This window comes from Adiantum capillus-veneris, chromosome 21, assembly GCF_014529385.1.
Source record: "Adiantum capillus-veneris isolate H3 chromosome 21, ASM1452938v2, whole genome shotgun sequence".
Lineage (NCBI taxonomy): Eukaryota > Viridiplantae > Streptophyta > Polypodiopsida > Polypodiales > Pteridaceae > Adiantum > Adiantum capillus-veneris.
The window spans coordinates 100,579,304-100,594,087 of record NC_140951.1 but is presented as its reverse complement, the minus strand read 5'-3'; the positions used below and the strand labels follow the sequence as shown (position 1 = coordinate 100,594,087).

Genomic DNA, 14,784 nt, shown 5'->3' with positions numbered 1-14,784 from the left:
TTGACCGAGTTATATCCATTTTGAATCTTGACCAAACGACCTCTAATTAGACTTCTGGAAGCTCCTGTCACTTCATAGACTCTCTATTTGTATCTTGCATTTCTTAAAAAATTTGTTGCTTTTTTGTTTTTTTAAGAAAATAAAAAATGCACTAGAAAATAGAGAAAAACAACAAAAAATAAGTAAAAATTTCTAGAAATTAGCTAGAAATCATGCTTCAAGAGAAATCCTTATTTATCTCTCTCTCTCTCTCTCTCTCTCTCTCTCTCTCTCTCTCTCTCTCTCTCTCTCTCTCTCTCGCGACTGGATCACTCTACTTTTCTTTAGTATTCTTAATAAAAAGCACTATTATGTACATATGTACTCACACCTAAGGGCTCAATCTAACATTTGTTCCTTACTTTTGATATCACCTCATCTTCTTAGGGCATAAATTTAAAAAAAAAATCAAAAGAGAAATCAAACTCAAATTATAACCCCAAAATCTTTTATCATTTGATCAATAGATCCGCATTTAGAATTCCTTACCCCTCCCCCCCCCCCCCCCCCAGTTGGATTTCTCATGAACCACAGTGAGTCGTCGAGGTTGTGTTGTGCATGGGCATCAAAGCAAAGTATTATGCAAGGCCTTGTAATGTGTCCCTATGTATGCATACTCAGTCAATGCATATAAAAATTAATGTTGTGTGAGAGGTGGGTCTTAAGCAAAGTGCATAAGGGCATTCAATGATGAGACTGATAGAGCACATACCATGTAACAAGCATTGTAAGTTGGTTAAGTGCTTTTGAATCGATGAAGGTTGAAATCGCTTCTTGGCTTGAATTTGTGTTGGAAGCTTAGGATGCCACACCATTATAGTTGGTTCTGACTTTGACAAGTGTTGTGGTGTCTTTGAAGCACTTTCATGTTATGAGCTCTTCTCTGAGATGGTAAAACCATAACATCATATCTTTCCTCAGAAGACCCCAAGTATGATGGCAACTCCTTAAGGGTTTCCTCTCTACTATCCTCTAATCTTTCCGTTCCTTAGTCACCATACATGGAATGCAACTCAAAGTCCATCATAACCTTGTCGAGATCGACTTCTGCAATAGGTATTGATTCCCACTAATGACTGCCATCTCTAGCCTTCCTAACTATGGCCTAAAGTCCTTCATGTCAATCATCCTTTAACTTCCACCAAGGTAGAGGGTATATGGTAAACAGATTCATCTGTTGTGTACTCAACCACTTGTTCAACCGCTCCTTCTCCGCAAGTAGTCACATTCCCAATCCCTTGAGGAGGTTGGATCCCTGATCTACTATCTTTCTCATCTCTCTCGTTTGAGTTCTTTTTGCAAATCCCGTCGTCAAATGAAATCTTAGTCTCCTATATCAGTCCTTGTGCAGCCTAGTCATTTAAGCTCTCTTCCTTTCTCTTGTTCATTTCTTTAGAATCAACAGGTGGTTAAGGTATTATCATAGCTTGGAGAGGCATAGCTAGTGGAGGTTTTATAAGTGCTTGAGCAGTCTCAATCAGCTTTTTTCACATCTCCAACCTCAATTTTTCCAACCCCGCATTAGGATAATCTTTTGGCTCTACTCCGCTTGGCTTGTGTTCATTTTTGGGTATTTCTTCTATTATCACACCAGATGAAGATCTTGTTGGTTGCCTGCAATTTCTCTCAAGCTTGTGACAACTCAACTATAACAGCCTTTTGGTACTAATATGCACACAACTTGTTGCCAATTTGTCCAAATTGAAATCTGAAAACACAAATAGGATTGTAATCAAGAGGAGAATGACCACCTCAATATTTGTCTAATTCAAGATACTTGAGGGGAAAATGTGTTTCTTTTTTCTCAACGTATTTTTTTGCAACTTTTTTTATTTTTGCTAAGTTCACTCGGTTTCCCACTCTTTATAGAATCCCCTTGTCAAATTTTGTGAAATTTGGAATCCAAAATGTCCACCTACTCTCATTGTAACACTTTTAGAACTGAAAAAACACTATTTTGGTCATAAAAGCCACACAAAAAAAAAATCCCAAATTCTAATTTAAAAAGACCACTAAGCTTGAAATACAACAAGAATGAGCACAAAAAAATTCACCTTTTTTGGAGCACTTGGGAAACAAAACACATTTTTTCCCTCAAGATATTTTCTTTTCAACATTTTCAAAAAAAATCACTTAAAGTGGGTTCCTCACCTTATGATAGCCTACCCGCACATTTTGGTCAAATTTGGAATTTTAGAAGGTCCCCTAAACACTGTTTTGGCGATTTTAGAGTGCTATTCTGACAATGTTTTGAGCCTAACCTGTGATTTGAGTGTCCAGATTTGATTACGAAAAGACCAGGGAATTTTTCATACCAAGGCATATAAGCGCACCAAATTCACATGTTTCTAGAAACGTTCAAGAAAAAAACGGATTCTTTACAAAAATACAAGAAGAAGAAAGAAGTTTTGGCTTTGGCACTAGCAATCCGCATGCCTACAAGCTTGCAATTTTTGGTAAGCAACCAACCTACTCCTTTGATAACACTATTGCGTTCAATTTTATCCACTATGCCAAAATGGCTAGTGCATACTTTGCGTGATAGTAAATTGGAAGCACCTTTGTCTAGTCATACTCGTTTAGATTCTCTCCATGCATCGTACGCATCAAATGTTGGGTATTCAAGCCCGGGTCCAATGTGTCAAGCCCGTGGGAAACTCCTAATAAGGCATGCAGACACACTTTAGTCTTCTTTTAGTAGTTTGCATGGCAAGATTGCTTTTATATTGTAAGGCTTTTCAAAAAACATACACAATACAATATAGAGTGTGTTATGTTTGAAGTAGTGTCGAATCTCTCTCTCTCTCTCTCTCTCTCTCTCTCTCTCTCTCTCTCTCTCTCTCTCTCGTCCATCCACTTCTGTTTTTTCTGCACGCTCCACCTCTCAATGGCTTTGTCTTGTCAACACCCTCCCTATCGCCATCCTCTACAATTGCTTGAGAGTTTGACCAGCAAGGGTTTTTTGTGGCATATCACAAAGGTTGAAGACAAGCTATCATTGGGTAAATTTTTCTAGCATATCAAAAGAAAGCTACTACAAGCTTTTGTCTACGATGATTAAAACACCCCGCTTCAACCTACAAAGCATATCAAGCATGGCATCAAAGGTGGATAAATTTATTGGATCCGGCTTCCACACCTAAAAGGTCAAAGTGAAGGGCTATCTAATGCGCAAGAATTTTTGGAGCGTGGTCAAACCTCTTTCAACAGACAAAGCTAGCACATTGTTGCAGTTACGAGAGCGCTATCTGTCGAGCGACAATGTAAGGACGAGCAAGCACTAGGTATTCTTGAAAGGAATTAGAGAAAGTGTTTGGTCATAAAGCCAAGTACTCCAAAATGAGCCTTAAAATGGAGTTGTATATGCTTGAGGAAGTTTATGTATGCAACCTCGTGGTATTGTCAAGAAAAGACAAGAGGATAAAGTGTGCAAATGTAAGAAAGCTTTGTATGGATTGGTCAAACGAGGCTTTAGTAAGAATCCAATAGAAATCACTTTGTATGTAAAGCGTGAGGGTGATGTACTTCTCAGTGTTTTTCTCTATGTGGATGATTTGTTGATCACTCAACCAAATGAGAGACATATTGCCGAATTTAAGATTGAATTGAATGCTATTTTCAAGATGAAAGATTTGGGACTATTGCATCATTACTTGGGTATACAGTTTAAGCAGTGTGATGGTGTTATTGCCTTATGTCAGACAAGTTACATATAGACATTGCTATGGAAGTTTGGACTTGAGGATTACAAACCTATTGCCACTCCCATGGAAACAGGTTTGAAATTGAGTCTTCCTGATGCCGGTGATCCTGTCGATGTCACTCTTTACGGAACTGCCATTAGCTACCTTATTTATGTATGCAACACGAGGTCGGATATTCAGTTCGTAGCCTCACAGGTCAACAGGTTTGTGTATAGCCCAGGGTCTAAGCATTGGCAGTTGTCAAGAGGATCTTCACTACTTGGGTGGCACTTTACATCTTGGCTTGTTTTATCCCAAGGGGGATCATTGCTGCTAGATTTACATGCTTTTTCAGACTTAGGTTCGGCTGGTTGTTTTGACAGGCGAGTGTCCACAAGTGGTTTTTGTTTCATGCTCGACAAATCATGTATCTCATGGTTGAGCAAGAAGCAACCACTGTGGCCACTTCTAGTTGTGAGGTTGAGTATATGGCAGTCTTCACAGCTACGGTTGAGTGTTATGGCTCACGTCTTATGGCTGATTTGGGTGTTGAACAAGACACTGCCACCACTATCTACACTGACAGTCAGATCGCATTGACAGTTTCAAGGAACCCAATTTTTCATGGTCGCACAAAGCACATTGAGGTCCATTACCACTATGTCAGGGAGAGGCTCTCGACAAGAGAGATAAGCTTGGCTTATGTGCCAACACAGAACAACCTTGCAGATCTTTTCACAAAGGCATGGTCTCGTGAGAAATTCGAAGCTTTCCGCAAATCTTTGGGCTTACTCCCCTCTGTGGACTAGTCATGTCCTCAAGGCATGACACTTCCCTATACTCTGTGCCAGCTCTCGTTCACCGCATCACTCCCAGGGGAAATTTGTTACCATATACGTGTGGTAGTGATGTGTGTGAACACACTTGGACCACCGAGGCATTTTTCCCTCACTAGAAGGTTTTTTCCGCTGTGCATTGTATATATGCCTATCACTCTAGGGGTATCTATCTTTCCAATGCACACTAAGTAATACACTGTTGTGTGCCTTGAGCTTCCTTCGTCTTCTCCAAGCTATGTGTGTTTTCTTGCAACCTTAAATCCAACATTTGGAATCAAAATATTAGTTAAACATAATTACACGCTTTGAACAAAGGCTTTCGAGATTAAGAGAATTTCCCTTCTTCATCATGTCGCAATAGATTACCTTGTAATAATAAAAACAGAGTATAGAAGAAGAAGGGGCTGGACAAGAACTTTCCAATGAACCTAATTACTCTCCATGGCTCCAAGATGACTACACATATATTAAAGGCACACATTGAGCCAATGGCCACAAGAAACATATTTATCAATTCCTCTTGAATAACTATTGAGTCATGCATTGTCATGCGGGCAACAATATTTTGCATGTATATAACTATACAAGTGTTTTTGTGCGAATGAGGGGACCTCCACGGGAGGGGGTAATTGTAAAACAAGACATGATGAAATGGATTTGATTGAGTTATTATCACGGACACACAAGAAAAGGGAAGAAAAGGGGGGGGGGGGGTGTTCTGGCTCAGGACTAAAGAACACGGGGTCTTCAATGAAGACCCCATCATGGGATCCATGGCGAGGAGAGATTCCCGCGTGCTACGCCACCGTCGATCTCATGACAATGCCTTCATTGAGGACCCCGTGCCGCTTTAAGCGGCGCGTGGTTTTGGTTGAGGGGAGTTAACTTTATCTCTTTTTAGGTAAAGTTATTTGAGGGGAAAGGGGTAGCTCAAAAACAGTTAACCCTTCTTGTGGAGGCTGTATATCAATATGCCGATTCCTATGATTACACCAGCTGTATCTAACGGAAGATTGATGTCCACGTGACCACATTCTTAGTATATGAAACCTTAAGTCATAACTGTTCTAGCTGCTTGACACATTCTCTCTGTCTCTCTCTCTCTCTCCTCCCTTCTTGTGGAGGCTGTATATCAATATGCCGATTCCTATGATTACACCAGCTGTATCTAACGGAAGATTGATGTCCACGTGACCACATTCTTAGTATATGAAACCTTAAGTCACATCTGTTCTAGCTGCTTGACACATTCTCTCTGTCTCTCTCTCTCTCTCCTCCCCCCCCCCCCCCCCCCGTGAGCGGCCATGGTGGGCTGCTAGTGGTACAGGCCAGTGTGCGTGTTCGGCTTATGGCTAGCGCAAGCTACACAAAAAAAAGACTTCATACTTTGGTCAAATACCAGAATGCCAAATTGAGCTCACTATCGGGTCTAACAACGGTTAGCGGTAATTCTGCGTCTGCAACAGCTGAAGGGATTGTAAATTCTATGGCAAAAGAGAGACAGCTTTTGCCTGCACAAATGCTGACTCTAATACTGCCAATTTCTATCACCAAAGTATGGTAGATTGGTTCTCCCAACTCCCTACTTGACTGATAGATCTTGAGCTCAAAACTAGTCGTCGGATAGATCTTTGAGTTCTCTACTTCTTCCCGTGGCTGTTTTCATGCCAGACATCCACAAACATCTGCTGAACACGTAGGTGAAAGGAAATGCGGGTCCCCCTATCCGACATGTCGGATAGATCTATCAGGTCTCCCTCATCTCATGGCTGATTTGCTAGGATTGTCTCAGCTCACGTGCTGACAACCCTTGCGGCTTCAATCTGGCACACACTTTGTGTTACCAGCAGTTGTGTGTGGATGTATAGCATGCAAATGGACTTTTGTACTGAGCACTGGCAGCAAAATACATGTCATAGACTTCCACTTGCGTTTAAAAAGCTAGACTGAATGTTTAGAGAAAAATCTTACAAGCCTCAATTCGGACTCAGACATGCCATAACAAAACTCTAAAGGACAGATAACATGAGTAAATGGCTTGAAATGCAGAGAGAGAGAGAGAGAGAGAGAGAGAGAGAGAGAGCACACGTGTTTTAGCCTACTCCTCCAATAACTCAAAGTCAAGAATACCACAGTAGCTTGAGTTATTCTTATGTACACCCTGTGTGTCTTGAATTCAAGACAAACAAGCAAACCTGGTCCAGCCCTACATCACCTCTTGTCTCCCATGCTCTTCCCAAATGTTGCTCAAAGAATGCCTTTCATCATTGTTCACAAGACAAGGCACTACATACACACAATACATGAGTGCCCACCAGCAAGAGGAGGCAAGCCATACACACATGTGGCCACCTTCTGCCAAGAACTTGTGACATTGTGATATATCTCAAGGTGCCCTACCATAGTGCATTCCTCGATCCACAGCTGCCAGATACAATGGAGCTTTCCTCCTCAGCCTTTTTACATGTAAAGTCTCCAAATGCCACAAGCTCTGTATCTGAATACTTCTCCATTTGGAGAAGAAAAACTCAGGCGTAGACGAGGAGGCACACGGGCTTCCTAAGATATGATGAACATCGCTACAAACAATTGTGTTTTACGGTAATGTAAAGAATGTGAGGTAAGTGAGAAGTGAGAAGCCTTGTCTGGAAATCAATCACTCTATCGTCTACATAGTGTAGTGCCTCAATGCGTATTCAAGTGATTGCTCTGTGGGGCCCAGAATCTCCTTTACTTTTTGGCCACTTTTGTATATCTTGAAGGTTGGAATAAAACTTACACACTCAAACTTAGCCAGGTAAGGGTTTTCCTCTACATTTACCTGCAACAGATGGAGAGCTCAGTAAGAAAATAATCCTGCAGTTGCCTCTTTAAGAAAGCCTCTTTAGGTACTTGCAAAGCTTTGCAACAGGGGACAAGTGTTTTACCCTTAGAAAGTTTACGCATGGATTGCGCCTGCACAAATCATCTACAAATGGAGCAAACTGCCGGCATCGTTCACTCCATTTCGTAACAAACTGCACCAATGAAAGTCCTGCCAACACAAAAGCATCTCTTACAAAATGCACACACGAAGTACCAGTTACATAAGGACTACATGTTTCTTTGTAGAGCGAAACACAAGGAAAGTATAGCCATCCTAAGTCCTATAAGAAAGCAGATCCTACGATGCTCTTTCAGACAATCAAATATTTGCTCCACAAATATGTAATGCATAATGGGACGTTTCAAGAAAATCGGCTGATATGCTACCTGGAGAGCTAATGGCCTCTTGAAAATGCTCATCACTCAGCACTTCTTCCACATCACCACCAAATTTCATCTTGTGAGTATCCTCCCCTTGCAGCTTCTTCATTGCTACCTGAACATCAAACAGCCCTCGTGCTACTTCAAGATCTTCAGGCATCTTCCTTCTTAGAAGCTCATAATCCTGTAGTGCATCTTCCCAACGCTCAAGCTACAGGCCAAATCACATACACTAATCAGCAGGGGTTCATTAGACACATCAACACTGTCTCCAAAAACAATAAGCAAACTCTATCACTTTGAGATGCTGAGTTGAAAAGAAAAAAGGAAAACTAATCCAATAAAACCTCACCTTCGTCCAGCAGTTAGCTCTCCTCATAATTGCCTTGGTGTAATTGGGCTGAATTCTAAGTGCAGCATCACAATCTTCCACAGCTTTCTCCCACTGTCCAAGCTTTGATCTGCATGCTGCCCGATTGCATAGCAAGACGGCATTCATTGGGTCGCTCTCAAGCCCCTCCGCATACAATGCCAGCGCTTCAAAGAACCGACCCGCTTTGAATAACTCATTGCCAGTTGTCCTGGTGTGGCATACAGCTTGTGCCTTCCTCAACAATGCAGAGATGATTTCGTTGCGAGGATCAATCTTTGCAGCAGATTTGGCTGCCTCAATTGCTCCTTCAAATCTAATAAAAAAACAAAGTAACAGATAAAGTGCTTTTGTGCCGAACTAACATGAAGCTACTATGCAAACATGGACCATTACAAACATGTAATTTCCGAAAATGCTTATGCCCTTACCTCCCAAGTGCCATGTCAACTTGTGCCCTTACAATTAGCAGAAATGGATCTGCTAAAATGACACCTGACTTGATTAAGGAGCTCTCCACTCTCTGTGCTGCTGTACACACACTATCTGCCTCGTCTGGTCTGTGTAGCCCAAGGAGGGCTTCAGACTTGTAGCCAAATATCTATATCAAAACAAAGAGTGAGCAACATGATTAACAAAGATGTTGAAGAGTGCCAGAAGCGGAAATATAATTTCTTGAAGCAGAATGATAAGTCTCTAACAAGCAGGATACTATACATCAAAAACCGGACTTGCAATACCACCACCAGTTGCAAAATGAGGCTATGACTGACCTGTGGTGCAGAGTCAGCACCAGCAACAACAGCTGCATCGCTCTCTCTAATGACGGTTTGCCATTCACATCGCTTTCTAGCTCCGAGGCACTTAGAGATGTGCTCATCTATCGTGCGCAACCGTTGCAGTTCCAAAATATCAGTCTGCTGCCCAGTAGCCTGTAAATGTTGCTTAGCCCTCTCCATCAAACCCAATCTATTCACAAGACGCTTGTCAGTTGACAGCACAGAATCAAAAACAAACCTCACTACAGAAAATCCATGCTTCACGTTTCTAACCTTAAATACAAAGAAACAGCACGCTGATGTGCACAAGCATAGCTAGAATCCAAACTGATTGCATCTTCACATTCTTTCACAGCTTCTCCCAACCGTCCAATAGCAGTCAAGGCAGCAGCTCGATTGCTCCTATATGCAGCATTGCTTGGCAAGAGACTAACTGCCTTGGTGTAGAGTGTCAAAGCCTCAGAGAAAAGTCCCCGTCTATAGTACTCATTACCTGCATTCTTAACTTCCTGTGGGTCCGAGCTTGCTTGAGCCTTTTTCAAGAGAGTGTAATCAACCACAGTCGAGTGATTGGCTACATCTCCCTGCTTCAAATGTGACTTGGTTGCACCTCCAACACTCTTCACATTTCCATTTGCACTGCCCACTAGCAGATTTCCATTGCTCAATGATATATTACCTCCATTGCCCAAGTTTCCAGTTCCTATGCTTGAATTAGCAGAACCTAACGGCCCATTCCCTTCCAATCCTTGCATGCCCACTCCCCTACTATGACCATTGGTCATCATTTCAGTTGACTTCCTGTTGGGAATTATCTCAGAATACCGTCTGTTGGGAACCAATTCAGCTGATTTTCTACCTGAGCTGGTGATATACCGAAATTGAGAAGCTGGACTGTCAATAAAGCTTGATTTACTCGGTGTAAATGAACCATGGCCTGAAATGCTCGCACTTCCCATGGACCTCGAACTGACAGAACGAGGACTTCCTTTACTTAGCATGATGTTACCAAAAGAGGACACTCTGCTATCTCTATGATTCTCTGCAGCAGTGGGGCTTCCACTATGGGAGCTCCCTCCATGAGAGGATGACGAGTCTGCTGAGGCTGAACCCCCTACTCTAAGATTTGCCACAAGAGTATGTGCTCCAATTGGGCTGTCTTTCAGAGCCAGCTCATTTGCAACACTTTCTACCTCTCCAGCAGTCCCTCTTCTGCTTAAAACTGTTGCCCTTTCACCTGGCATATCTCCCATATCACTGGAACCCTGTCCTCTAGATTGAAGAGCACCAACATTGTGCTCTTGAACCTGAAACTTACTAGTATAGAAATCTCCCACTTCCCTTCTACGAGTCATGTGTTCAGGCTGGAATAAACTCTGTGGCATTCCTTCAACTTCAGAAGTTGAGACACTTAGAGCCATAGAAGTATTCTTACTTTCATACCTGTGAAATTCACTGCTAGAGAAGGGCCTTCTTGCAGCAAAAATATCTCCAGCCTTACCTGGTTTTGTGAGTCCTGCTCTATGTAATAATGAGGATCCAATTGCTACTTGACTTTTTTGCCACTTGCTATTATAGCCCTTGTCTTCAACGTGTCCCTGTTTTACATGTTTGATAGGAACACTTCGAGTGCTTGTATCTTTCTTCATAATGTTCGAATCATTTTCACCATGTTCTGGAGCAAGATTGTGCCTTACTCTGCTACCATCCACAGAATGTTCTTGAACTGTTGTCTTATCCGATCGTTGCTGGGTGGAGCTAAAGCATTCCTGCGGCAGTGATTCATTGCCCATTTTGGTTTGGTTAGCCTCATGTCTTAGGTCTTTATTGATCTGTCTAGTTTCATATTTCTTCTCTCTTGGCAAATGCAATGCAGCTTCTGAACTCCCCATCGCCTTTCCACAATCGCCAGTTTCAGCATCTGGGCTCTCCTGGCCAGTGCTGACATTATCAACAACAATCGCTTTGTCACCAATTCCAGCAACTACATCGTTTATTTCTCTGCTCTTTACATTGCTTAAAGAAGCTACATTTATATTTGTTTCGCTTTTGTCGTGCACCACATGACCCACATTATTCACCACAGTCTTTCTCTCCTTGCCAAAATGACCAGCATTATCACCCACATCAGCTTGCAGGCTTTTCACTCCAGGGACTGCATCAATTTGTGGGTTACTCGTCTTTCTTGCAAATACATTAGGTGCTAAACTCTTTTCCAGATGGGCCCCATCAGCACCATCAGTTGATGGGCTTCTCATCTCAAGCTTTGTGTAACCTACATTGCTAATAGAAGTCAGCTGTCTGTTAGAACCAGTGCAGTTAGAAAGTACCGGAGGTTTATTTTTGAAGTCGCTGAAGCTTCCACTCTGAAAAGAATTTCTGTCATCCTCGCAAACATTTTCCAAAATTGCAGAGGGGCTGTTAAAGCCATTCCTAGACCGCTTATCAACAGCATTTACACGGGCGCTGCCTCGAGTCGATGCATACAGTTTGCTGTTAAAGATGCCCACGTACAAATCCATTGTGGGGTGCTTCCTTCCTTCTGCTTCACATTGCGCCATCATTAAATTGAGTCAAATTGGTCAAAATGGCGGGAAAAAGCTTTGCCTATTTGAGTGAATAGGGTTGCCAAGCAATCGGATCGCAGGCACTAAGATCTACAGCAGCAAGTTTGCTGGGAAAACGTGAGAAATCGGGATAATCGTAGCAAACAATTAGTTTAAAGACGGCAGACAAACAAGCTTAATTTGCAGGTGCGCGCACGCAAACACAGACGCGCGCGCAATTATGCAGGAACGCAGAAGAGCGAAGTGATCATGCAACTAGCATTCAGCGGTAAACACAAAATCACGCGAAATTAAGAGAAAATGCGGTTAATTATACTCATGCCATCAACCCACCCATCGCAGGTGGGCGATGTCTTCCGAGATGGAAAAACAGAAATAAAATGTGGGTTTCCTGCTACGTGCTAAGAAAAATCGTGGGTTCTGCCTGACTCGCAGGTAGGAGCCAAAACAAAAAAAAAGAATGCAAGGCAAGGCAGAGAAAGAACTAATCGCCCACACAGACCAAGAGAAAGCCAGAGAAAATGGAGACGACGACAAGAGAAAATACTCGCTGTGCTAAGAGAGATTTTAACAAGTGTGTGAGAATGTGCGCGCGCAAGCGCGTCTGTGAGTGTGAGTGGATTGTGGAGAGAGATTGTAGAGCAAGCCAGAGGAGGTAGCTTGCTACACAGAAAGTGGCATTATGTGTGCAAGTGTGGGTGGTGATTTCCTATTGCTTCTCAGTGAAGCGGCTCAAGCTCTCTCCTACGCCAAGGCTCAAGCCACAGAGAGAGAGAGAGAGAGAGAGAGAGAGAGAGAGTTTGCTGTATCTAGCTGTAGTGTAGGTAGAGGAAGTAGCAAAATGAATGATAAAAGCAACTAAAAAGCAAAGGCATAGACACCTGAAGGCCTGTGACCATATCAACCACCAATATGTGTGGAACTATTTCTCATTTGGTAACTAGTATTAATGTTTCCTCCACATATCACACATTAGTTCAAGCCATAACAATGTCCCAAGGGTTGTTTCCTGCGTACAATTTTGTGTGTTTTGCTTAGTTGAGTGTATTTTCTTGTCGCATCCAGATGTCCTAGAATTTTCCGAAGTTGCAAGATATCGACGATTGTAAATGTTTTGCTACCTCTCTTTATATACTAAACGATGGTGGGCCGTCATTTTTTGGCTAGGAGCTCACCATCGACGGTCCAATGCTGAAAAAAACTGGGGTCCAATGTATTCTAACCAGCTGAAATTGCAAAATCCCGGTTAGATTTTGAGCTTTCCTTTGAGAAAGCCGAGAAATTAACTCAAGTTTTAGTGTACTACCGGCAAAAGCTTCAAATAGTGAAGGAGAATTTCAAGTCTGCCCTTATTTTCACCGGTTAGGAAAAATGTATTTTGCTAGCCCTGCATGATCCACCATGTGTCCCCCCCCCCCCCCCCCCCCCCTTTTTTCTTTTCTCTCTCTCTCTCTCTCTCTCGCTCTCTCTCTCTCTCGAACAGCTTCTATCAAAAGCTACTATGATGAAAAAAAGTCCATCACACTCTTTTTTGGAAAGAAAATAATTAGCTACTCCATTTTAAAATGAATGTTTTTACCTTTAGCAATTGCTTTTGCTAGTGTTGCCTTATTGACCCTCACTCATGATCATTGAATTGCATTAAGCTATCCATGAATCCACGATGTCCATTGTCTACCCACAGAAAGAAGGGCAAATTGTCAAACTAATATATGTTATTATATTTCTTTTTTGACTCAAAGCTCTTATGTGGTCCAATTGAGATTAAGGGCAATGTCACACATGTAAAACCACAACGCCATTCTACATCATGAGTCCCATGACAACATGGAAGTACAAAAATGCTCTACCCTACAGATGCCACCCAAGCATGCCCTGCAAGGATGCCTCAGGCTTGTTGGTGGCATGTATGGCACCCGAAACAAGCGTACATAGCGGTGATGGGTGATAGTATTTCATAATGGTCCCGTGGTTAAACCAACACGCTTTTGGATAGGTTGGATTTGGTTGCTTGTCAAATAGATGAACAACTCCTCCAATGTTGAAAATGCTTTAAACTTGATGTTTATCTTGTTCTACCTAGCTCAAATGTCCATTCTTTGCTTGTATGCAATTTTCAGATGGACAGGAGGGCTTAATTTTATCGATGGTTTGAAACTCCTTGTAGCTAGAGTGTTACTAGTAGAAGGTTGTTTATTCTTAGAGCTAGATCGCCGAAGTGTTACAAGTAGGAAGGGTTGCACAAGCACCATGACATCAGTAAATTGTGCTCTTTACCTGCAAATTGGCAGAGTCCTCTCAAACACTCTACCATTTTGGAAGGTGGCAGAGAAGTGATGCACTGAAATCAACAAGCCCAAGGCTAGAGGACCTCGTAAACTGTTGTGCATGGGCTTGGATGTGAGAGTTTATTTCTAGATGACTTTCCATGAGCTCTCAAGTGGGGCAAACCTCATCCTATGGGGAGCCCTCCTTATGTCCCAAAGAGACGGACGGAGTACCGTACTCTAGTGGGAAACCTTGCCTTATGGGTAGCCCTCTTTAGTTGAAAATTTTCTTTTTGAGAAAGGTTTGGGAAAACATTTATCTAGCAATGCCAGTAGAAGGTTGAAAAAATCGACATGATGAGAGTTTGCTAGTTGGCGGACTCGACGGATTTATCAAGCAGAGCTTTTCTTTTGCATTTTGGCTGGCAATTGCTGGCAGCCAAAAGAACTACTAAAATTAACAGAGAAGGAAGTTCAGCTGACCGGCATGACCGGCTCTGGCATGGAAGTGCACCGGCGATCGTGGGTGTGCATCTTGCCAGCTCTTCGACGCGGCAGTCGTTCGCCTTCATTGACATTGCCGCCTGACACCTGTCCTTTGTTGCCTTCCTTGACGTGTTGGCCTTCTTCCCATGATCCTTAGAAATACCACAAGTGTCACATTTCTCACGTTCTTTCGATTGGCTAGTCTTTCAAAAACTCACCTCAAGTCACAACTCACAAGTGGCCCTTTGAATTTTCACATGAAATTTGGCATGAATCAAAGAGCCCTCTCCCATGAGGATGGTTTGAAGATTTTATCACCCCAATCTTTGCGAGGGGGAGGCCTCCACACTATCTCGCACAGGCATGCTCACATGGGATCGACGGCTGAGGTGATCTGGGCCGTTGGATGCGCATTTGGTAAATTCGGGGCGTTTAGTAAATTTGGGAAGAAAAGTAATTTCGGGTCGATCTGCACCCCATGTCTCGAACCCCCGACCTCCCCACCACG

The 14,784-nt window shown here is 42.6% G+C and overlaps 1 protein-coding gene across 1 annotated transcript; it reads right to left on the bottom strand.

The window, feature by feature from the left end:
* Positions 1 to 6,681: 6,681 nt before the first annotated feature.
* Positions 6,682 to 12,361, bottom strand: LOC147431433 (uncharacterized). Its single transcript, XM_086494036.1, has 7 exons — positions 9,230 to 12,361; positions 8,951 to 9,146; positions 8,609 to 8,778; positions 8,160 to 8,493; positions 7,814 to 8,018; positions 7,489 to 7,595; positions 6,682 to 7,382 (listed from the first exon to the last, which is right to left on the bottom strand). Exons 1-7 carry the CDS (start codon positions 11,518 to 11,520, stop codon positions 7,230 to 7,232), a joined length of 3,456 nt encoding a protein of 1,151 aa, XP_086350162.1. The 5' UTR covers positions 11,521 to 12,361; the 3' UTR covers positions 6,682 to 7,229.
* Between the last annotated feature and the right edge of the window lie 2,423 nt (positions 12,362 to 14,784).